At 38.1% G+C, this 26,545-nt stretch overlaps 1 protein-coding gene across 6 annotated transcripts in view; it reads left to right on the top strand.

Moving 5' to 3' along the window:
* The window catches only part of ARHGAP26 (Rho GTPase activating protein 26), a 264,334-nt gene that overhangs the window by 218,012 nt on the left and 19,777 nt on the right, over positions 1–26,545 (top strand). The window contains exon 22 of one of the 6 annotated variants that reach the window (XM_088133703.1): positions 4,236–11,075. The exons of 4 other annotated variants lie outside the window; for them this stretch is intronic. Coding sequence is in view for 1 of the 2 variants with exons in the window: in XM_088133701.1 (XP_087989827.1) it covers positions 4,236–4,326 (91 nt within the window). In the remaining variant the exon portion in view is untranslated. Of the gene's footprint in view, positions 1–4,235; positions 11,076–26,545 lie in introns of those variants that run through there. One more of the 6 variants, XM_088133701.1, reaches the window with a different exon arrangement.

Genomic DNA, 26,545 nt, shown 5'->3' with positions numbered 1-26,545 from the left:
AGGGTGAAAATGTTGTCTCACACTTGGATCCAGTCTTCCTTGGGATTTGAGGACTGATTTAAAAGAAAATTCTTACCTGTAGTAGTCCTTCAAATTTGTGTGTTAACCCACTTTTTAAAATGATATTAATTCCATGTTATTGAGTCACATGACCACAGCTGTCTAATCTCCTGCCTATAGTTAGGTCAGGAACATTCTGTAAGTGTGCAGGTTCCTTCCTCCTTTTCCTCTTCCCTCTAATATGTAAATTCCTTCTTATTTATTTGGTAATACATATATATTTATTTAACCATGCTGCTGCATTAGATATAATATCCCTTTGGTTTGCCTATGATTAATGTAATCCAGGCTCTGCAAGTTCATTTCTAACTAAAGCTTCACACTTTGGCTTGGAAACCAACTACAGCTTTCAAAAACACCAGGCAACATAGTTCATTCCAAAAGTGAAAAGATTCCTGTTTGGAAAAGAGAGGAAAAAGTGTCTGACTCTCTGGACCATTCCTAATTGCCTAAGTATTAGGATTAGAAAGTCAGCATTATACATGTGCCAGAAATGAAGAACTGTATATTTAGAACAGTATTATAAATACTTATTCAGATACTGATTGCATGGATGTCTCTCCACACACATATACAGATTCAGTTGTTTGTATAGAATGAAGATTCTCCTAATGTTAAACATTTTGTTCCTGAGAGATGATTGGAAGGATACACAGAGACCACTTATATTTATTACAAGGTGAAGTGAGGATCAGCAAATATAATCCTCTGCCAGTTTTGCTTTGGCAGCTTAACATCAGATTGTTATTGGGAGTATGTCTGAAAATGAGACAGGTCTTGAATATGTTCATATGGAATTTTGTGCCAGAACTTTGTTGTATACTACGTTATATTAATATTCAAAACTGGTATGCTTCTTCTATCCAAATCTCCTGATTTGTCAGCTGCTGCTTATACTCCTGGCCTAAATGGCCAAGGGATATCTATGAAGAAAAAAATATTTCAGTGATATGTAAGTTCTGCATACCATTGACACTGAGTCTGTGTTTAACATATAGGATGGTGCTAAAAGACCCTTTTTTCTATTATGAATCAGCACTCAAGATCAATAATTGTGAGATCAGTGCAACAGGCTTCTTAACTGTTGACCAAAAATAGTGGGAGTTTTCTTTAAAAAAATAGATTCTGAATATTTTTAGCCTATTTGGTCAAAAGGAAAATCCCAATATATTTTGTAGAAATACAGTGCCAAAGTATTTTGGCTACCATCCACCATGTAGTTTTTCTGGTTTGGGTATAAAATATGTGTATCTGTTGTTCTGTTGCATTGGCTTTTCTTATTTCCATTAACTTGGCACACAAGCTTGCTTTTGCCTTCTTAATGTTTTGTTTGTGTTTGCTTTCCAATGTCTGTTTCACAGGTCAACTCACAAAATGATGCCCAACTTACCAATGACAAAGAATTATTTTTGTAAAATTAATTTACTTCAATGAGCAAATTGATAGCATAGTAATATTAACATATCCAATAAAAGAGAATGCATGTAGCTCAGGTTGAACTGTAGAGTCCTTGGTGCTCTCTGAGATTGGTTGTTTGCTTGCAGACATTTCATTACCCAACTAGGTAACATCATCAGTGCAAGTGACTGTGGGGTTTTCTCCTTGTTCATATACAGTTGCTTGCCATGCCAGTGTTGGTGGGGGTGTGGTTTTCTCCTTGGTAGTTCCTTGATTAGGGTATTGTTTTCTGCTTGATTGTTTGTCTGGTGTTAATCCCTGCTTACCTGGGTGTTGCCTACTGGACAGGATGTGTTCTGGTCTTTTTTGTTTCTGCTTTGAGTTGAGTCTGCACCACCTTTTTTCCTCGAGGAGAGTGAAAGTAGCTCTTGTAAAGCCAGCCCTAAACCAGATCTGCTGGAATTGTCAGCTTTTCTGGAAATGTTGATAGATTATGGAAGACCAACCAGAAATTTTAGAAATGAAAAAGGAGTGCTGTCTACTAACATATATATTGAAAGGGTCCAAGTCAGCCATTCCATCTATCACAATATTTCCTTCCTTCCCTCACATTTCTCTCCTTTTCAATGTGGCTCCACATTTTAGAGCTATTGAGCATACACAGTCCCCACTGAGTGCTTTTTTTGGCTTTTTTTGGTTTAGTCTTTTGATCTTTTTTAAAAATTATTTCTCCAAGCCTTCCAGAATCTACAAGTGTACCGATACTCACTCTTGTTCTTAATGGTTCCATTTTGGCTGAAGTATATATAGGGCTAACTAGTTGTATTCAATCTTAGGAAGAGTGATAAATAAATAGGTGAAGAAATACTTCAGAAGGCAAAGTTGGCGTTTTCTCCCTGGACTGCTAGTAACTATCTATGTAATATATCCTAACTTACAATATATCATAAACTTTATTTCAAAAGTTTTATATAGAGTTATTTGAAGTAACAGATCCTTTTTTTTTTTATAGCCCTATTGAAAATTGATAGCAGTCCACAGAACAACAACTACAGTTTTCAGTGGGAAACAAAATTTTTAAAAAATACATTTTTGGCAGAAAGGCATAACATAGCCAAATAAAAAAAAGCATGCACCTTCTGAATATGTTGGGTCAACCTATTCTTGTGGCATTACCAACTTTCTCCCCTATTTATTTCAATTCAGACTTTTGTACTGAATCGAATTATTTTTGCTTTATCGTTGATTGTAATAAATTGAGATTGAGATTAAGACATTGCAACTTTGAGAAATCAAAAATACAAAAAAATATGGCTCCCAGCTGCCTATATGAACAAGAGTCATCACATGTCTGGAGATCTAACTGAGCCCGTGTACATACATTTTGTAATACATGCTTTAGTAGGCATCTTCCTTGAATCCTGAGGATATAAATGCATAGACCCCCATTTTACATTCCCCCTTCCCCTCACTTCATATAATTTACTTAGTGATGATTGCATAACAATGTCCTTTTCAAGAACCATAGTAATGAATGGCATCAAAAGAAAAAGTGGTGAACCGACAGTGCATTTTCACTGCATTCCCTCATTAAGTAGATGTATATCATCTTAACTGGGTTTTTTTGTAGCATCTTTTAAATTTGCAAATGCATGTAAATAACAGCAAACAAAACTGCAGTTTGTATTTTTGGCTCACTCTCATTCCCTCTTGTATTTCTCTCAAATGCTACATTTCTTCAAATTTCCGATAAGCCAAAAAGTGAAATTGGGAACCATTGTCTCTGCCACTGAATACAGTAGCCTTCTATTAGCTTTCACTCTCTTGGTCATATCTATGAAACTATTGACTAAGTTTCTACTTTACATCTGTTTCTACTGTGTAGAGCAGTGTTGTCCAAACTTGGCCTCTTTAAGATGAGTGGACTTCAACTCCCAGAATTCCCCAGCCAGCCATGCTGGGGAATTCTGGGAGTTGAAGTCCACTCATCTTAAAGTGGCCAAGTTTGGACAACACTGGTGTAGATTAAGAACAAGCAAATGCAGGATGTGATGACTTTACTCTTTTTGAAGTAGTATAGAAACATGTTTTTGATAGAAGTTAAATATTTAATACCATCTAAAGCAGGAACTATAAGTTAATATGTGGGAACTTACAGTTTGGACAATGAATTTTTAAGAAAAATGGTCTACAACTTCTCATTTTGGTTCCAGATTTTTCATCCAAACTTCATGGGGATTATTCTTTTATTTCTAATGCAGAGGAACCTAATCTGTAAATAGGTATATTTGAAGCAGTCACCATAATCAGGGAAATGTGTCTGCCCTAACTTCCTTCTGTTAGTTTTGTCAGACAGGCTTGTAGTACAATTGGATCAAATTTCTGCATTAGCAGTAGATTTTCTCTAAAGGTTCAGAGGAAAAAACAGACCCCTTAAGTCATAAAGACATCCTGTCTCATTCTGAAAGGAGATCCCTCTGCTTAATTAACTTCATAAATTAGCTGTAGCTATAGCAGCCCCACTTTGCCACCAAATGGAGGTAATATAATCTCACCAATCCTTTCTGCTGTTGTAATGGATCCCAACTATCAATTAATGTGCCCTTGAGCCTTTCCATTTGATAGCATTATGGTCGTGAGGAAGCTGATGTGCAGACAAAAGTGACAAAGGAGTGCTAAGCTGTGAAATTATTAATAGCCTAAGAATTATAGCAGGTTATTTGATTTTTTTTTTTCTGGTCATGCTCCATTTTTTTCATCCATGTTCTCATATTTAGAGTCCCCCCTGCTCCAACAGAGGCCTCTGGAGATACACCTACTTCACATCAAACATCTGGGGAAAATGGCAGCGTTGACAAGTGGTGCTGATCTCAACTACCTTTGAAGTGGACTGCCTAGGAATTGTACTGTGTCCATAAATGTCGCATGCGTTATACCCAGAGAACCTGTAAAAATATGCAAAACAGTACACTTTCCCATTTACATGTTAAAGAGAACCCTAATTTTCTATTAGGCCATCCAGTAAAAATGGATGCTACACCAGTAAAGATATATTCTATCCACCTTCACCTGAAAAATAAATGAAGAACATTGATTTGGTTAAAAATCTGATCTTTGTATCAAATTAAGTCGAGCCTATATATTCTTTCTTAAGGATGGGAATGAAAGACAAACAAAAGTCAAATAGATGTCACCATGCCAGCTTAGTTTGCTGCCCTAAGCTTTTATATAAATCCTGTTAGGCTTTGTGATTCAGCTGTTAATACAGAAACCTATTCTACCTTTTAATGATTTAATTACCAACTTTACTTATATGCTTTTAGATAGGACTGATTTGTGTGTGTTCCCAAGCTTTTTGATTATGTCAAGGAATTGAGACCTTTTAAATAATAATAAACATGTATCAGCCACACAACAGGAACTGAAGAACATGTGTTCTTGGCAAAAATAAAAACAGACAAGGTCAGTAATTGGGACTGATGCTCTGAATTCCACCCCTCCCAAAAAAGGAGGTGGGGCACTATAATAACCTCGCTAATAATGTACTGTAGCTCTGAGGAAGGTCTGTTTTATTGTCCCTTCAAAACATAATTTCATTTATGAATATACAACTCTATTGTATACACTGTTATACACAGTGTGGAGCAGCTAATGTGCAGGGGGCAGTCCTCAGAGTTGCACTAAAGCTTGTTCTGCCCATGCCTATGCATCTTAGGTGAAGAGGTGCATCTTTAAAATGCCTATGCTTCTTAGGTGAAGATGACTTAGGAGAGTGCATCCAGGTATACCATGAACCATCCATGAACACCAACTTGCAGTCAGAAGACACGATGACAACTTCTTAATCTCACAACACACGGACAGACTCGGCCATAGTTTCAGCTGGGAAACTCTGAGCATCCTAGACCAAGCTAAATCCAAAAATGCTAGGAATTCCTGGAAGCTTGGCATTCAGAGAAATCAGTTCACAGATACATAGAGATAGACCACATTTACACACCATTCGAAAGAGACAGGAAAAAAGCTAAGAAAGAAACAAAAAAACCTGTAATACATCCTCTCCAGCAGCCTACACCCAGATAAACAGGGATTAACACCAGACAAACAATAAAGCAGAAAACAATACCCTAATCAGGGAACTACCAAGGAGAAAACCACACCCCCACCAACACTGGCAGGTCAAGCTACTGTATATAAACAGGGAGCAAACCCCACACTCACCTGTACTGAAGATGTTATCTAGTCAGGTAATGAAACGTCTGCCAGCAAACAACCAATCTCAGAGAACACCGAGGACTCTATAGTTCAACCGTGAGCTACATATATTCTCTTTTAGGTGAAGAACTATTCTGCTTCAGAATGCCAAAATGGCTATAGTGACAACCTGATCCTGGGTTATTGATTGAAGATACATCTGAAAACTCTTGAAAAATAGACAGACTTTCCTGGAATACCAACCCTAACCATGAAAAGGTTTCTTGTTTACTTTCTGCTAGTCAGACTGCACCTGGAGTATTGCATCCAGTCCTGGGCACCACCTTTTAGGAAGAACTTCAATAAACTGTAGTGTATTTAAAAGAGAGCAACCAAGATTATGAGGGTTCAGGAAAGAAAAAGTACAACAAATTGTTGGCAGTGTTGGGCATATTTAGCCTGGAGAAGAGAAAAATATGAAGAGACATAGCTGTCCAAGTATCTGAAGGGCTGTCACAGGCAGAATTGTTAGAGTTGTTCCAGTAGATTGAACAGGAAACAACAAAATTAAATTATAAGGAAGTAGGTTTTGCCAAACATCAAGAAGAATTCCTACTAATAAGATCTGTTTGACAACAGGCTGCCTTGGGAGGTATTGGACTTTCCTTCACTGGAAAGTCCAGCACCTTAAAAAAGAGACTGGATTGCTATCTGTCAGAGATGCTGGAGGAGTTGGTTCTTGCACTGGGTTGGATGATTTTCAAGATCCTTTCCAACCCTTACATTCTATAATTCTATGTATGCATTGATGCAGTATTAATAACACATTTGTAAAGTGTTATAGTGTGATTGCTATTTAGCTTTTCATGGTTTCGGCAGAAGTTAGTTGCTTTGAGTGTTTGATTATAATAAAAAATGAAAAATGCCTATCCTTAAGAAGAGGTATCCCATATTCTCAAATTAAGTATATTGCATTTTTAAGTTCTTTTCTTCATTATGTTGAGATATATTCATACATTTATCTGTGAACTTGTTCAAAAGGGTGTTGACTATGAGCTTAGTGTAAGAGAAACTGAAGAAAAAACTGAAGAATTAATACTGGAAAATATGTTGGAATTCAAATATACTTTTTAGAATTAAGCGACCCTTTGAATCAATGGATTTAAATTAGGCATAATATTAATATTGATTATAATATTAACTTAAACCTTACCTATTTCAGTGAGGATTCCTCCAGTTCTCAGGATGACTAGTGTGAATACAATAGGTCACAAATCTAGGCTGCAAAAATCCAAATGTCCACTAGATGAGAAAGAGATACAAGCAATGCTAACACTTTGCTGTCACCTAGTGATTATCTAGATTTTTGCAGTCCAGATCTGGTAACCCAAGAGCTAAACCCCTGGATTTTGAAAACAAAAAAATATCATGACTGTGAAGTACACGGCATGTTTCACAGATGATATTCAGGGCCATGAAAATCAGATACATATAATAAACTCTTGCTAAGCTCTTTTGCTGTATAAAAAAAGAAATGAATGACAAGGAAACTTTTTTAAAAAAAAATCAGCCAAGCTATAAAATATTTTTGAATGCATGTAAACAAAAAACTGGTAAAATAAAATATATAACTTTATAAGGTGTGCATTTTTCTTGACAAATCAACCACTCTCAAAAGTTCTCTGAAGCTATTCCCACACACACACAGAGACTTTGTTTAAAAGTCAAAGCTTCGTCAGACTAAAAGACAAAGTGGAAGAATCTCTATCAAATTAATCCTTCAAATGATGAGATTAAACTGCAGATTAAAAAGCTTTTATATGTAGAATTAATATGTAAGAGCATATCCAGAGCATATCAACTTGGGTAATCAAAATGGGAGTAGAACAATCAGTATTTTAACTCAGGCCTAACAGAGGAACACCGTTGTGGGACTTTCATCATTAAGAACTGGTGTTTTTTATGCCTGCTCTTATCAAGACAGTGTAGCCAGTCTATATAAGTATTTGCACTGATTTGTGATCAGGATCCTTACTAATAATCTTCCCACATCTTCATTTTGCCCACCTGTTACCTACCCTGCATTTACATCTCATTGAGGCATAATTATTGTTATTGTTATTATTATCTCCATTTGTTCCTGTTCAAGTTCTCCACGGCATTTTTAGAACTTGAATTATTTTACCTGTGTATAATTTGTAGCCAATTTATACAATTCCTGTGATGTATTACACAGGTACTTGGTTCTATAAATATCAAGAAAGCTGTTAATGTAAGGTAAAAATAATTCATGGGATATAATATGTATTCAAAGCATATAATTATTTATGGATCAGTTATAATGTTCAGTACTGTAACATTCTGCATGCAATATCTATCTGCCACAAGAAAATCGCCAGATGGAAAATGATCTGTAAAGGGTTTTTTTCGGTGACCTTGTTCTGTCTCACAGATTTGAAGGAGAAGAGAGAGAGAGAGAAAGGGTAGTCAGGTTGGCTGGGGTTAAAAAGTACATAAATCAGTTCCATAAAAACACAATAAGGCAGAAGAATATTATAGTACAAGCTGTGAGTCAAGTGTAGAGGGGGAAAAGTCCCTTATCTGAAGCCAGAAGACTTGGTCCTTCTACAGAGATACCTTGTCAAGAGCTATATGAATCTGGCTATCCATTTTTATTGTTGAAAAAAAGAAAAATAAAATCTTATTATAGGTACATTGCCACCATGCTAACTACTCTTGGTTAATCTTGCTTCATATTCCAACAAAGATCGATGTTCCTGTCATGAAACGTTACTAAAGGGCAGGTCCACATTAACCCTTTTTTTAATAATAATTTTTATTGAAGTTTAGGAATACAAATACAAAAATAATACAAACTAAGATAAATATATTGAAAAAAAGAAAATAAAAAGTGCAGAGAGAAAATAAAGAAAAAAGATATATAAAGAAAAGAACAAATGACTCCCCCCCTTCATCAAGACAAGTACAAACAACTTCTCTGATATTTTAGCAAAAGGTATCTTCTTCCCATATCTCATCTCTTATTAATAAACAAATTATAAAACCTCATCTTTCAGTCCTAATCAGCAAAAGTCCATGAAAAGTCATCAGAAATAATAACATATGCATTTTAACTTTAATCAAATAAATCAATTTTATAATCCTTTCCTTTCCTTTTAACACAGTAACATCACTTTCTCTAAAAATATAGCCAAAAAATCTCTTCTTCCCATCTCTTATCTTTTATCTATAAATAAATCTTTAAAGCCTCATCATTCAGTCCTAGTCAAAAAAAAAAAAAGTCCATTAATAGCTACCAGAAACATCAGCATATATATTTTAACCTTGATCAAGTAAACCCACTCTTAAATAAGCCAACTTTGTATTCCTTTACTTTTAACACCATAGTTTATCACTTTCTCTAAAAGTAGAACAAAAAAATCTGTTCTTCCCATATCTTATCTATAAACAGATCTTTAAAGCCTCGTCATTCAGTCCTGGTCAAGAAAAACCCATTAAAAGATACTACAAAGAACTTATATATTTTAACCTTGATCAAATAAGCCAACTTTATATTCCTTCTTTTTGCTTTTAAAAATCTTGATGTTTATTCCCTTTAAATAGTGTCCCAAAGGCTGATTTCTTCTCACTTTCAAAGCTGACTTTCCCTCTGCTCCCAGAGCTCTAAAACCCACTGGAGACTGCTGTTTTATGGTCTCTTCATGGGAAGCCTCTGTATGGAGCCCTTGTGGGTGATCCCAGGTCCTCCCCTATATCTGGAGAGGACTTTCGAGGTCCCAATCCATTTTCCGGCTCCTTGTTCTGCAGCGGTCGTCAGCCCCGAATTATTAACCATTAATAGTCCATTAACGCACCTTTAGCCCTCTTGATGGAATATAGATTTGGGTAAACAGATGCAAGATAGGGACTGGCAGAATCTGTGGAAATCAGTGAAATACTTAGAGGTCTCCATGTAAGAATTGCAGGTAAAGGTAACACATAGAAAACATTTAACCCCAATACGAATAATGCATATATTACTCAATAAAAAGTTGGAGGGAATGTAAACAGAATGGTACATTTTTTCATATGTTGCATCATTCTGGCAGAAAATTTTTGGGGAAGTAACATCTATGATTAAACAAAAAGTGAAATGTGTCCCTGAGTTAGGGTTGTTACATATATTTGAGGGAGAGAATGGTAAGCTGATTAATAAAGAACTTAACAATATTCTTACTTTTAGCAGCCAAATCTGTAATAAGTCAGCAATGGAAACTTTTACACAATTTAACTATTTTAATACAAAATGGTGTTCAAAGGTATGGTGTATAGCTGTGGCTGAAAAAAATCACAGATAAAATTCAGAATTTAAATGCATGGATGGCCAAATCACATTTTTTGGGAAATCTGGAATACTTATAGACTATAGAATACAATCTTTATTGCAGTCAAGAACCAGTCCATAAAAACACTTGGATACATAATCGATATTGATTAGGTAAATAAACACATTTGTCAATCAAACTACTACGCATCTTACATATTACATGGCAGAATTTGACCACAGTTAAGGAAATAGAGTCATTTGAATCTGAGAGTAAAAGGTTTTTAAAAAACCTGATCAAAGTGACCAGGATATTTCATTAGGTGCAGAATTAGCAGCTCCAACAAGTGTCAACATAAAATGGCAGTACAGTGAGGCATGTTTGGTGGTTTCTATAGTTCCTTCACCAGATGGGCAGAGTCAGGATTTAAATGGAATCCCTCTAAAACTGCTGATGGAAGTGCATTAAAACTGTGCTAAGATGAGGGCCCTCCTTAGTTTAGAAACAGTGATGTGATTTAAATATCTATCAGGTCTATAGAGAGTGCAAGAGCTACTTAAAAATACGTTTTGAAGGAGGGACATCATGTCTGTCGCAATATCAGTGTCTTTGAGATGCTGCTTGATTGCCTCTATGGTACGTTCTTGCCCAGTGTGCATACTTGGGTTAAGGAAAAACCAGTTTTTTGTTCCAGTTTTTTATGTATCACCATGGCCTAGGAGGAGACAAATTTGTCTGAAAGGACTTGAGGAGTTAGACCTGCTGGGGAGAAGAGCTGTTTAGTCCAATATGTGAAAATATATATCCAGGCACTAGATTCAAACTTACTAATGCCAGCTAAGTGACCTAAGATCGCATTTGAAAAACAACACAAGACCTGTAATAATATGTAACAATGTTGTGGTAAAGAAATATTACAAATGCTGTGAACTTGTAATGTTATTGAAGTAATATAAAAGTAAAGCAAGATTTAAATAGAGAAAGGAAGAAATTTCTTACATGCATTTGAATCAAAAGAATTAAAGCAAGGGATTATTTTTTTTATTTATTTATTTTGTTGAATTTGTTATGGCTGCCCACTCCAATAGGCCAATAAAAATGGTGCATCTTTAAAAGCTTAGTTAGGCCTATTGCTGCTGTTGTATTTTTCACTACAGTGGCTCACTGTTTGATTGCTTTTGACAATATAAATTGCAGGTCTAGAGGACTTGGATTCTCTGGGATACTAGTAGGGAATAGACCCCCAAATCTGACTGTGCTGCTTCACTGTGGCAGGGAGGGAGGTGTTCTTGGGAGGGATAAGTCACCCAAAGTGTGAACATTGTCCCAGGTGTCACCTAAAGCAAGCAGGCGCCTGTACTGAGCAACTGCGATATAGAAAGATGCTGGAGTCAGAAGACCACTTTAGCAACAATGGCAAAGTCATCAATTCATACTGTGTGGGAGAAGGCAATGACAAACCTGTTTTGTATTTTACCAAGAAAACCACATGGATAGAAAATATAAAATGATTGACAATATTGAGCCAAATGATAGGCCCCTCATGTAGGATAGCACTCAACACATTATTGGAGAAGAGCTGAGGCTCTTTTGGAATACTCGTAGTGTTTATGATGTAGCCAAAATCTTTGGGATATCTAATTGCTGATGTTGCCATGTAGGAAAAGAAAATGGAGCTGCAAAGACAGAATTACAGCAGGCACATATAATGTAAGAAGCATAAACACGGGAAAGCTCAATCCAGTGAAAAATGAAATGGATCAACTACATGTTGACAACTTATGCATCAGCAAATTAAGACAGACTGGAATTGGTCACTTTAGTCAGAAGATCACACTGTTTATTACTCAAGACATGAAAAACAAGGAACAGCGTTGCTTTCCTAGTTAGGAAGGGTATAACAAGAACATTCCTAGGCTACAATGCAATCAATGACTGAATAATATCAATTAGGTTTTGTGGATATGACAATTCAAGTTTATGCTCCAACCACTGATGCAGAAAAAGAGGAAGTTGATGAGTTTTATGATCAAAGTTCAGTTTGAAATTGACAGAACATGCAAGCAAGATCTGCTGCTTGCAGTTGGAGACTGGAATGCCAAAGTTGGAAATATTAAGTTGGACTGTATGGCCTAGGAAAGATAAATGAAGCAGAGGACCAATACATAGATATCATTGGATGGAGTGCACAGAAATCAAATTGACTATATTATTGATACAAGGAGGTCATAACAGCAAAGACCTGGCCAGGGGCTGACTATGGAAGAATTCACAAATTGTTCATGTGCAGGTTCCAAATTTAGCTGAAGCAGAAGAAGAAAGCTAAACCAGTTTCCACAAAATGATTTTGAGAATGTACCTACCATTTTCAAGAACATCAGAAATTGGTTTAAAGTTCTGAGCATCATTGTTCAGGAACTAGAGGAACTGTAGAATGAGCTGAAAGAAGTTGTTAAAGATAAATGTAAAAAGAGACTACCAAAGAGACTACCAAACAGAAAAAAGCAAACTCTACATTAGAACAAATGGTAGAAACTACCAAGAAGAGAAGCCAAAGCTAAGAAAGATAAAAATCTGAGGAAAGGAACTTAAAGAAATTCAGAGAGCTATTTGAAGAGACAAGAAGATGTACTACAACAACATCTGTAAAGCCAGCAAAGATGGAAACAGATAAGGAAAAGGTCTTTTGGAAGATTTCTGAACTCAAAAAGAGGTTCCAACCTTAAATTAGTATGCTAAAGGTTGCTAATAAACTAATAGTAACTGATTCAAAAAAGATCAAAGGTGGAAGGAATTGCAGTAGATCTTGGATCAACATCCAAGATACCTTAGAAAAGATTCCTTAATTACAAGAACCTCGAGTACTAGAAGTTGAAGTTAGATCAGCACTCAGGTCATTACCAAGGCAGAAGTTCTCACTTGAGGCACAAATGTTTGGGCTTAAATTATCATACTTCAGACACATTATGTGAATACTAAGCTCTCTGGAGAAGTCTATAATGCTGGGAAGGGTGCAGGGAAAGGGAAGAAGATAACGAGCAGCAAGGTGAATGGTCTCAATTATAACAGTCCTGGACCAAGTTGGGGATAGATCCTCATGTGGTCACTAAGAATCAACACCAATTGATGGCATATAATTAATCAAGTAGGGAGCATATGTGAATATTCCAGGGATGGTCAATTTTTTCCAAGCTGAAGACTGCATTTGCTTTTTGAGAGGCTTGCTGGGGATCACCCTCCGTAATAGTCAAAGCCAAGACAAGCACTATGTTTTATTTAACTTCATTGATATTTAATTTTAATCAAGTATAATTCATATTACATTAATAATGCATGAACTACTGCTGTGCGACCCCAGAAAAAGGTCCAGTTGCTTTAAGGGATTGCAGACAGATCCCAACTTTGTTCCCCTTTGCATCTTGAAGTGCCTTTGTGCCGTTCCATCCAAAGCTCTGCACCATCCCAATGATTTTCCTTTTTGGTTGTGCTAAACAGAGATGTGGTTGCTAGCACCTCTCTGGAATAAAGTGGCTGGATTTATGTGGACAGGAAAGGACAGATTTGGTGCTGCTGCTGTATGCACTGCATACTTCAGGAAGCAATTTTTTTATAAGAACTTTATTAAATTATAAAAAGCATACAGGTAAAAGCAAACAAGAACTAATAATCAGAAAGAAAGGTAGAGAACAAAAGAGTTAAGGATAAAGAAGGAATACAGAAGTGATGAAAATAAAAGAAAAAGGAAAAAAAATTACAAGAAGAATGACTTCTGACTTCTTATACAGCAGATATAAATGAATCATATAGTGACCTCTTACTCTTAAATTACATCTTAATATACGTATTTTGTATAACCTATTATTTTAACTAATCATCAAATCCATCAATCATGATTTCATTTTTTTCCTGTGTTCTGCAAAAAGTCCCAAAGGGGCTCCCAATTGACAATAAAATTAGTCAATGTTTTTCCTCTAAGCAAAGCTGTCAATTTTGCCATCTCGGCTAACTCCATCATCTTCACAATACGTTCTTCCATTGTAGGTAATATCAAATCTTTCCACCTTTGAGCATATAAAAGTCTAGCTGCAGTTATCATATATACAAACAAAGGTCCATGAGCTTTTTCCAATTGTTTGTCCATCAGTCCCAGAAGGAAAATCTCTGGTTCATACTTCAGGAAGCATTGAAAAGTATCTTGGTAAGTAAAAAGAAGAAAGCTTAGTCAAGGCTTCAGGAAGCATTACGAGAGATCCTCCCTTTCAGTCACTGCTCATTCCCTTTTGTTGTGGCATTGACCATAATGAGTGGGTACAACAGTATTCCAGTAAGAAATCTACCTTCGCAATTTGTATTTTGGAAGCAGACATAAATATACCCCTTCTTCCTTTTGTGGCCTTTTTTTTCAGTCGCTCAGTTATTTAACCAGGTAAATGTATGTGTATGAGTGATATGGGTAACGAGCGGGAAGGCTTAGAAACCTAAACAATAGTCTTTGAAACCCCTTCTCTCAGTATGGATCATTTGTTGTCCAATTCAGGGGCAAAAAACCCCCACCTCAAAATACCATGTTTTGTCCTATAAGGTATCAACAACCCTGAAAATATTTAATAAGTGACACGTTTGAATTCTCATTCTCCAAAGGCTGCATTTCTTCACAAGTGTTTTAAAGCACAATAATTTTGTGCTTTTTAGTAATGATGTTTCTAGCAAAGTTCTAGTGCAATGTAGCCTTTTCTGGCTCTGTTTCAAGGCATGCTTTTCGCAGACCCGCTTTGCTTTATTGTTTTGTGGCTGTTCTGAGAAATGCACATGATCTTTTTATTTGCTACTTGAAGTCAGGAGAGAGGCTTTGAGTTCAGAGGAGGAGCCTTCAAATGAAGCCTTCTGAAGTCCCTGTTCTGCCTCTAGTAAAGAGCATACATGGATTTCAGGGACAGTGGTAACAGAAGGATGAAAATTCCTGCAAGCCTAGATCTGTTGTTGTCAAGGTTAATCCATGCCCTGGTTTCAGCTTTTAGATGATATACTTTCTACATCTCTTTCTATTAAAAAAAAATCACAGGTGTTTGACAATAAAACCACAATACCAGTAATAACACCAAATATGAAGAGGAAAACAGTAAGATTTAACGAGAATTTAAAATCTTCAGGCAACAGCAGAAGGAAACATTTGAAAACAGCAGCTTACTAATTGAAAGCTAGTTTCAATAAAGATGTTGCAACCATTTGTTGAGAGAAGGATTTGCACAAAATGTGTTTATATGAGAGAAAAATCAGACTGCCCTGAATGGTTTCCAAAACTTTCTCTACCAACAAGATTCATATGATTTTCTGGAAGGCCTAGAAGTTGGTATAATGAGAGAACTGCCAATGAGCTTGTTCATACTGAACAAATCCATTTTAGGTTAAGAATGGCTTAGGCCCTATAGCTTCTTGAAGCAGTTAGAGCATAGATCACTATAACTCCACTCTCATATGCAAAGTTTTGTAAAGTGGTCCTGTGCATCACGGGTAGCAGCAGTGATGGAAACTTCAGAGGACTCAGGAAGATGCAAGAACCTAATCCCTCTTTTCTCTGTTTTGCCTTGGCTAACGATTAGTGGGAGCTGCCTGTGCGTTCCCTCTTCCACTCTTCTTTTTCATGTTAATAAACTTGGGATTTAGCCTCCGTCCCCTTGGTTTTAAAGGCACTGCTGCAACTGCCCAGTCCGCTTCTGGAAGTGTATCCAGGACTTGGAGAAAACAAAATGCTTGGGCACGAGGAAGCAGCATAGTTGGGACTCCTAGGATATGGGCATGGGGTCTCTCTGTATGAATAGATAAAACACAGTGAACATTTCTAAGCAGAGAGTTTCTTAGAATGAGATTTTTCATTAAAGGTGGAAAGGTCTCTGCAAAGCTTTAAGGGGAAATTATTGAAGAAAAGATACAAACAAGATTAAAGAACAAATAAGTAATGCACTGGAGAAAAAAAGTAAATCAAATACTATATCAGATCATTGATGTGTACTGAAGTAGATATTCTCTGTCCAAATAGGCTTACTCAAGTTTTGTTTTATGCATTGGTCTTAGTTTGTGCAACTAAACCAACTAACAAGAGACAGAGTCTGTATGGAAGTTAAGGTATTGGACTGGATTGAGACCAGTTTCAAGTCCCGCTAACTACTCAGTATGGAATATGGGTTTGCTATAGGAATGATTTCAGTCTTGTGAAATTATTTTGGGTTGGAAGAATCTTTTTCTGTAAAAGGTTTTGTGTGATTCCCATCAGGATCTTTATCTAGACTCCTATTCCCTCTGAAAGTGAACGCCAAGAATTAGTGCTGTGCATTTGTGCTTCCCACCTCCCCCACTCAGGCTGAAATCTTGCGTGGATATGTAGTGCCCACAGCCTAACCGCAGGAGAAACATGATTTTTAAAAAGTTTTCTAGTTAGCAGGTAAGAAGCTAAGCCAAATAAGGAGAAAACATTTTTCTTTGAATAATTATTTAGCTGCCAAATGGTTCTTTATGAAAGGAATATACATTTCCCACATGGTTTCATTTCTGGATGGAAAATTAGGAAAGCAAGAAAGAAAAAAATACAATTATTTCCAATTTCTTACACATAACTGGGCCTGGGTAAAATTAGGACAATTGAGTCATGCGTGTTTGCAGATTTAAGATCAAATTTTATAGCATTGCCATAGGGATTGCATGGCAGATAGGGGTTTGAAAATGATGTTTAAACTAAAAGACCAAATAAGCATAACTCTTATTGTACGTAGATACTTTTAAGCCAAAGTGGGGTTGCGGAGGAGAGAGATTTGCTCTTGAGTTCTTAGATGGCACTCAGATGTTCATCTTGACCAGTTTATATGCTATTTTGCCATCCAATTTTCTGAATTATAACATTTTCAGGGGGTGGGGGTAGGGTTCATTGTTTTTTGAATTATGTGTTTTAATTCTGTAAGCCGCCCGGAGTCACCATGTAAGAGTTGGGCGGCCATATAAATTTGTTTAATAAATAAATTAATTAAACATACATCCATATTTTCTTAAAATGAGGGATATTTGGGGATGCTGAGTCATAAAATTCCCTGTTCTCAGTCCAACTCTAATTTTGGCTACTTTCTTTGTTTCCTGCTTTTGGCATTTTTGTGCAAAAGTGATCATGTCTATCTCCCCACTGCTTCATGTTGTAAATGTCTCCTTCAGTGGGGAGGAGCTAAGGAAGAATAAACTCCAAACTCTTTTCCTTTTCTTTCCCATAAAGTAAACACGTACAGCATAGTCCTGATACTGCCACAAATCTGTTTGCCACTTTTGCCTTTCAGGTCTGGAGAAGTACAGATAGTCCTACGGTTACGACCCTAACTGGGACTGGAATTTCCATGGCTAATGAAGTGGTCATTAAGCAAAACATCATATGACTGCACCATTTAGCGACAGCAGTTCCAGCAGTCCAGATTGCGGTCGTTTAGCCAGGACCACATGGTCGTTAGTGAGGACTTCATGCTTCTGCTCTGCACAAACTGCTTCTGCTTCAACTCTTCCCACCTGCCTATCTCCTTCCATCTCTGTCGTTTTGGCTATCCTGCACTCCACCATCTACCCATGCTGCCCCCCACCTCCACTGCCCCCAGCTGATCTCCACCATCTTCTTCCTCCAGCTGCTGGCCCAGGATCCAGGCACTGGGAGAGGGTGCAGCCCCTGGACACATGATGCAGGGTGGCGGAGCCTCATCTGCTGAAGGGAGCTGGCCAGGGCCAGCTGGGGAGGAGGCAGTGGGACAGAGCCAATGGAGGAGGCGGGGGGTGGTGTGGACAGAGGAGTCCCATCTTCCGCTGCCAGTGCAAGAAGCGTTAGCCCACAAACCATAGAGAATGCAGCAGGATGGGCCGGTGAGCTAGAAGCATCCTCCAGCAGCACTTCCAAACAAGCTGCAGACCATGCGCTGTGCCTCCAGGAAGCCCTCGTCCCTCCAGTTCCACCCCCCCCGAACAGCACCTCCCACACAGCTACCAACTTCACCTGGGGAACCGCCACCACCTCCCCTGCCTTGCCCAGCAACAGAGCGTGCTGTGCCTCGCTGGCCCATCCCACTAAACTCTTCACAGTCTGCGGGCTGTTGCTTGTCCTGGGGCTGCACGCTTGCCCAGCAACAGGATCCCAGGCCAGCAACAGGAGGAAAAAAATGGTGACGGTCAGCTGGGAGCAGTGGGGTCAGCAGGGGTCAGCAGCGGAGTGCAGAGCAGCTGAAAAGGCAGAGATGGGGGGGGAGATAGATGGGGGGGAGTTGAAGCAGAGACAGTTCCCGCAGGGTAGGAGAACGTGACTGTGGGATGGTGGTCAGTCACCAAGCACCCAAATTTTGATCACGCAACTGTGGGGGCCCTGCAGTGGCCAGAACTTGAAGGACTGGTCGTAACTACCATTCATTCAGCACCATTGTAAATGAATGAATTGTAACCCAAGGACTACCTGTATTTGCTTTCTCGTACAAAACAAGAATGTTGTACTTAATGTGGTCAATTTCTCTCCAAATAGTAGGATAAAACCTGGATAGTATATAAATATAGCATTAATCTATTTATGAGATGTACAACTGGTCCTCAAAGTTCCGGCCATCGCAGCACCCCCCCAGTCATGTGATTGTGATCTGGGTGCTCAGGTGCCCAGCTTGTGATTATGACGCTGCAGGGAGCTGCGGTCACAGGATTGCCATTTGCAACCTTCCCTGCTGGCTTCCCCCAAGCAAAATCAATGGGGAAGCCGACAAGGAGGGTCGCAAGTTGCTCCTGTAAGTTGCTTCTGCTTTTTCTGCTGCCCATAGCATCCTCACTCATCCATGCGCAGACTGCGCCAGCCCACCCAGGCCCTTCCCTGACCTCCCCCAACTCATGCATGGCCTGCACTGGCCCTCCCAAGGCCTCATCCCCACCCCACCCCCCATGGCACCTTTGCACTCCTTACATGGGCCTCCCTCCTCTTCCTGCTTAACAACCCAAGCCTCTTGGGTTTACAACAGCAACCAGGACTGCCTGGGATTGCCATCACTGAGCAATGTGGTCAGGTGACAGCACGCTTTATGATGGCATTGCTTAGCAACAATAATCCCAGTCCCAACTGCCATCATAACCTGAGGACTGTCTATGTCTGTTCTAAGCCAATTAATTCTGTCAATTTAGGCTTTCATATCCCCAAGAATCTGATCAACTTCAAAACCTAGTCTTGCTGGATAAATATTCAAATGCAGAGTAAACCTATTTTCTTTTTGTCAAGTGCCTATGGTGTGTTACATAGATACTAACACTTTGTGTGTAATAAGCTTCCAGGTAAGATAATTCTAGTTACGGTATATGACTACTTTAATATGATGTTGATTGTCTTAGAACTCTACAAGACCCAAATCTAAAGTTCTGTATTTTATGTGTGCAAAGGATATTCCTTGCAAACATGGAACATTAGTTTTTCTGCAGTTCTTGGAGCAGTTTTAAACATGCAGGGTGAAATTCAGCTCTACCTAGAAGACAGGGGGCTGCATGGGAAACAATGATTAAATGAGATTCCATTAACAACAGAGCTTTCCCAATTTATCCTAATTAGAGACAATAGCAATGTCTATTCACTATTCCCTCCCCCCTTCTAGTCGCCCTTTGAGTGAGATGGGCGGTGACTAAATTTGAAATATAAATGAATAAATGAATTTAAAAATGTGTACTTTATAGGATATGAGGATTGCTGAATTTTTGAGAAGCAGCTTACTGTGATCAACTGACTTAATGAAGTCATCAAAAATAGGACTCCTCGCCATTCCTAAGGCCTCTTAAGAATGGTCTCTCTGTCTGTTATGGTACGGTTTTCTCTCTTGAATCTGGGTCTTGGTGGGGGAAAAATAATTAAATGCCTAACACGCTTTTCATAATGTTAATATGATTAAGTCAGGAGATTATGTTGGTTTTATCCTGCCCTCTTAGGTAATTGTGTAGATTATATTTCTCAGCGGCATCAGCCATTATAGGATCTGCAAGTTTTCCCCCAACTTGTGTTGCTACTATGGTCGTGTGATCTGTCTCCCAATCTTGCATGTGTGGAATCTTCCTCTTCTTTGAGGGGTGCTTGATGGGACTGACCTCAGATAACTCATTTCGCTTTCCATTGATGCCTTTTGGTCAAGAGGACAGAAAAACCTCCATCCTTCCATCTTTGGAGGAAAATGCATGTTTCCCGTGAAAAAGACAATAGCACCAGCTTCCAAACAAATGCTTTTTTTGTTTGTTTGCTAACAACCTAAAATCAGAAAGACTTCTGCATTCTCCTTTGGTAAAGGGAACTTGGGCTTGAGTGATCATCTCACGTTCTTTCCATTAGGGGGCAGAAATAGGCTTGTGTAGATGCTAAACCCAGTGTATGCATGTGCATTCCTTATGTACCCTGCACTGTGGTATCATCTAGGTGGACATGGTGTGACCTGTTAGATATGCAGGGATAACACGATTATGTAGTCATCCTTACATATGCACAGCACTGTGTGTGCAGCATAGCCAAAGGCTTTTTGTTGCTGTGGTTGCTGTTTTTATTTTTGCTTTTAAAATAACAGAGAAAGAACAATGTTGGCCAGCAACTTTTGATATGTCAGTTTCATCTCGCTTCAGCTGATGACAAATTTATTTATTTATTTATTTATTTATTTATTTATTTAATGTATGCAGCCACCCATCTCACTTTCATGTGACTCTGGGTGGCTTACACAATTAAAACTAAACAAGCAATAGAATTTATCCATTAAACAATTAAAAACAATTAAAAAGCAGAATTACAAAAGACAGAGAAGAATGCTGTCGAAGTTATGAAGAAAAGGAAAGGACTGAAGAGCTGGTTTTCATGAAAATGTTACTGAAATGTATTTTGCTGACTGTTTGAATATTATTACAATTTCCATTTGAATTCATATTTCTATCTGTTTTTATTTTGTAGCTTTTCATAGCGCTTGTCTGGGAAGGGAGCAACCAAGGTTGCCTTCCTGCCCTGTTTCTATCCTTCGGGAAGCATCTGGCTTGACAATGCTGAAGACAGGATAGCTCCCCTTTTCCAATCCAGCAGGGCTCTTCTTATCCTTAAAGGCAATAAATGCATTTTCCCTGAACTCCAAAAAAAAAAAAGTCTTCCCACACTTTCCTTTTTCCATATTTAGTATTTATAATTTCAGTTGACGTAAATCTAGCTTAGGCTGTTCCACTTCAGTGCTCTTGTCATATTAATCTAATCTGATTTTTGTCAGTCACTGTCCCAGAAGATATCTTTGTCCATTTTTGTATACAGTTTCTGCGTTCTCCAAAGTTTGCATGTTCAGATAATTTTCAATTTTTTAAAAATGCTGTACTTCAACAACTGCACCTGGGTATCCAGGCCAACCTCATTAAATCTGCTGAGTGTAATTTCTTCTGGAAGAGGAAATTAACAAAGTGTTCAGGTGAATGAGGTCACAGAGGCAGTGGTATAAATTCATTCTGAAAAAGAAAAAATAAAGGAAGAGGGACAAGAAACAGTTCAGACCGGCCAAAGCAACACTTTTACTCTTTAGTGGCTTAGAGAAATGAGGCACAAGGAGTACCAGAAAACAAGATTACTGTACTGCAAACTTTGTGTTTGTCACCAGAATATCACAGCACATCATATGAGCAAACTAATATTCACACTGGGCATGAATTTCTAAGGACTTGTGCACACTCTGTATTTCTGAAGTATTTCCGTAGTCTTCTAGGGACAATAAACAAAGGTTAGTGCATTCTTCAATGTAAAGAGAGTGCACATGTGCTCCCCCCCCATTAATATTTTCAGACAATTGATATCATTTATTGTGAATGACAAGAAAGAGACTTTCTGGATACTAATCGATGCAATCAATCCATGATCGATACACTAGAAGTATTGGATGATTTCCTTATGGTTATTTGTGGTATCATGTCCTTGTTTTCCATATTCATGATTCTCATAAGCTACATGGCACTGCTGTCCCACCCCCTCCCACCCTGGCCTGGGTTTATGTAGAAATAAGAGATGGGGAAAGCACTTTCCCTGACAGATGGAAGGGGGTAAAAATCAATGCATATTTGCATCGGATTGATGACGAAAATAAGTCTATCAAATTTATTAAGTAGGATTGCTCTTTTTATTTTACTTGAAAGCTGAAAAAATCAATGTATTGTGAAGTATGTAAGCAGTGCCAAGCTATGTATTTGTTTTTGAGGGGGAGAGGATTGATTGAGGTTACACTTAATTTAGCTGAGAATGGGGTAAGAAATTAATATTTAAGAGGAAGAAATCTAATATTAGTACTAATATTATCTGAGAAATAAAATTTTAATGACTATGGGGAAATAATATTTTGTATGTATATATGCACTATACAATTAAAGTACTTGCATACTTATATTTAATGCCATTAATTTAGATTAGTGTCTCTTCCCCCCCACCCCCACCCCCGATTTGGCCCCCTGGCAGTGAATGACTATGCATCCATTCCGAGGCAGTGTCCTGGCACTTCCCTACAATTGCAAATATGTTTCATTCTCCAAATCTTGATGACCATTGCTTCAGAGCAGTGCTTCTCAAACTTAATGATGGGCCACTAAATAAAAATTCAGAAAGTATAGTTAAACACCTCCCCTCTTGTGTTTTCATGTTTAAGAGCCTGGGAGTTTGGTTCTTTGACTAGTAAATGATTATAGTTACACTTCTGTATGCCTTATGTATGCTCTGTGCCCCAAATTTAAACCAAAATTATGTATTCATCTACAACTTGAGGCAAGGCTGAGGTGGCAACTGAACTCTGATGAAGGTGGGAACACAGAGGCTAATGTGGCAAGCAGGTTTTGACCAGCTGGCTCTTGGAGGCCTCCCCCTGTGCACTGGCCCTGCCTTCCCGCATGTATTAAAATCAGCTGGTGAGATTATGGTCATGAAATGTGACAAAATGAGGCTGAGACAGTGAGCAGGCTGTGGTGGGTGAACATGGGGAAAGCTGCAGTGGACTACTTGTTGGACCTCCATGGATCACCAATGGTTCGTAGACCCTATTTTGAGAAATCACTGCTTTACAAAACTGCTCTAAAAGGGACTAAGGGGAATGGCCTTCAGTTTCACATTCATGAAAGTGGGTTCCATTCTGAAGTATTCTACAAAGGAGAAGGAAGTGTGTTGTACGTACACACAGACATGGGCGCCTGCAAGAGTTTGCTGCTTTTGTCAGAATGGTTTTGTGCTCTTCCAAACCCATTCTTTCATTTTTAAAAAGTTTGGCTTGAAAAATTCACTCAGTCCTAGTTTTCATTCTTTGTCTGCCCTATGCTACCTTATTCCATTGCTTTCTTTGATCCTCTTACTCTGTTTCTCTGAAGTAGAGGTTATGGTCTGTCTTGAATAGACCCTCACTTAAAACAAGCTTGGCCATAAACTATGACTTCTATTAAAAACTGTTCCATTCTGGTCAAGAATGTTCTTCTGGTGCCAAATTATGAGCTGATTTTTTTTTTTATGATGAGGATATTTTCCCACAAGAAAATTGGAAAGAAGCCATCAGCTCCTTGCACACTGTCCATTTACTTGAATTCCATTGTAAGACACAGAATCCAATATAAAATATAAAACATAGGCACCATGTTGGCTTCTGGTTCCCATAAAATGCATTTAAAAAGATACCCAGGATACTTTTTTGTTAGTGAAAACACTGCAGTTATTGCTTGTAAGCAATCCTAGTATACAGCAAGCTATAGTTACTATCTACATTTGAAATTGCTTGGCATTTACCCTCAAGGGTTATAATATCTTAATAGAAACAGTTTCCAGTGCCAATAAATACCATTTTCATTTTTTTCTTCCAGTACAACTATCCATAGCAGATAACGTGAAGCTGTGGCTTGGCCAAATACACTCCAATTTTTGTATTTGCTTCAGAAGTAGAACATATGATGAAATTACTCAAAACTGAAAGATATCATTAGCAAATATAACATACCAGTTATTTTGATTCTGAAAGGAGTCTTTTTGTTTACTTGGCTTAATGACCTTTAATTGGACTGGACTGGACTGGACTGGACTGGACTGTTCTACACTGCACTGCACTACACTGGATCCAAGATAGTGCTGTTCCATCAGAAATATTTGGATCAGTTCAGCCACTAAGATTAAAAGGTTATATTGGTAAATGAGGCAGAGGACTATTGAGGGTAAGAAGGAGCAAATGTTTCCAGAAGGAATGGCATCACACCCAAGCAGATACATATTTCAGCTTTTAGCTCAGAATTATCTGAAACGGTCCCCACAGATTGCCAACTTCATGCAGAAACCTTTTGTAGGACTGAGGTTACAATGAATGATAGTGATGTAGGAGCAAACAGCTTGACAGGGCTTAATTTTCTTAGCGATTTTGTACATATGAACTACTTATCATGATCTGGAGACAGTAGGCACCATATGGCAAGAAGCATCCATACTGCGACTAGTTAGAAGTCATTATATGCATGTCGTCTGTTCTAATTTTTCCATGGGGAAGGAAAGTCTACTGGACAGGATCATGGGCATGTCTGGATGTGCACTGATAATGATGGTGTACAAAATCCAAGGTGCTAAAAAGAGCAAAGAGCCTGATGGTACGAAATGTATTTTTCAGTAACTGTTGATTTGCCTGAGATAAGAATTTAGTGGGTTAAATATTATTCAGAACTGAATAGCTAAGCTTTTTGCACATATTTACATATTGCTTTCATAGCGAAATGTTTGAATGCAGGCCAAACCAAGAACAGCAGTAAGAAACTCAACTGCAGTTTCTGGCCTCTGTTAACATGGAATGTGCAACATTTGTAAATTTCTGTTTGAGTCATTTTTACTTTTTAAATAAACTTGTGCCAAATCACTCTTAGGAAGCAATATATATGCACCTTAAATCATTGTATGAATTATCTTCTGCTGAGCTGACAACCCATAGCTTACTAATGGCTAACTCAGCATACGTAGAATTAACTATTACAATGTTAGCTCTGATTTGATGATCTTTCTGGCATTTGAAAAATGCTTTCTCCCTTTGGAAACAGAATTAAATTCCTCTGATTTTAGTATATGCCACAGCCACAGTCTTGAAACAGGAGTTCAAAACTCTGTAGTGAAACTGACAGTGTTGATTAACATTCTGAAGTTCTAATTCCTTAAATTTAACGAGGCCATTCCTAAAGATGTCTAAGCCTGAACGAAACTAACTGGTGGATTTTCAACAGCCTCAACATGCTGCCTAGCTTCCTTAACTGTTTTTTGTGGTTAAAACCGATGTATGCAGGAATGCTGTAAAACTACCTGAATTCAATCCAGTTTGCAGGTTCTGTATATGTTCCAGTCGTGAATGAATGACTATAAGTGTAACCAAAGGAAGTGAATCGTTCCTCCTCTTTGCAAAGGTTTAATCACTCTGTCAGCAGTTCCTATAAATGGATTCTACTTCATGTGATAAAATCAAGATCTTAAATAAAACTTAACATACAAAAAAAGTCATAGTGTGATATGCTGGCATTTTCCTTCTAGATGAGGTAACAGAAAGTAAAACAAGGATATTGTTAAGGAATAGTGAATGTTTTTGTGTGCACATTTGAAGATTGCTAAAATAGGAATGGATGAGTTTCCATGATTCAAATTCCTGTATCCTCCCTGCACTGCGCCAGGGAAAGGACTGTAGCTGAACAGCTCAGCTGTTACGCAGAGCAATGTGGTTGCCTCAGGCAGGAAGTAAATTGTTAGCTTAATTTCTTACTACTGTATTCTCTGCCCCCCTCTCCCCCACGGGAAAGCTACTTGCAGGATTTTTTGCCTCAGGTGTCAAAATAGTTTGGCTGTGGCAAGGTTATTGTGCTGCTTGGGATGGAAGAAGGCTCAGATACATGGGGCTGCAAATTGGCTGGACTCTTGGATAATCACCCCCATCAGGGCAGATAATGTGGAGCTGAGAGGCTGTGTTTAGCACCCACATGTTTTCTGATACTCTTTGAGAATTTCTGTGATTAATTTGAAATTTGCCATGCACAAGTCCTTCCATTTTTCGGCCCCCCTCCCCCCCACTTCCAGTATACCATGCCCATTAGTAATTAATGCTAAAAGAGCTAAGCAAGTTTCATAGTTTCACTCTGGTCCAGACAAGCCATGAAACTTGTTAGGAGCCCAATTAAGCCACTACTCACTGTTAATTAAGCCCAATTAAGCCACTACTCACTCACCACTACTCAGATTACTGAAGGAAACAGCCCTAAATCCTAGGACTGCAGATACATTGCATGTGAAGGATCACTTTTCCAAACTATTTCTTATGTTTAAAAAGGGGGAAACTACTTGAACTTCTAAGCTCTCATGTCCACAATACCTTATTTATGTCCTGAAAACATGAAACAATCCTGGTCTTTTCTTGGCACAGTTTGTCCCTGCATACATTTCTCAACTGATAATTTTTAAGGACTTGAAAAGAATTACAGTAAGACCAGTATGCTTTTCATTAGCTAAATCATTGTGGTCTATGAATATGTACTATAGCTTATATCTGTGAATC

This window comes from Python bivittatus, unplaced genomic scaffold (genome assembly GCF_059951505.1).
Source record: "Python bivittatus isolate LINGU-HERP-01145 unplaced genomic scaffold, Pbiv_v1 ctg000080_np1212, whole genome shotgun sequence".
NCBI classification, from domain to species: domain Eukaryota; kingdom Metazoa; phylum Chordata; class Lepidosauria; order Squamata; family Pythonidae; genus Python; species Python bivittatus.
This window is presented reverse-complemented; position numbering and strand designations above follow the sequence as displayed.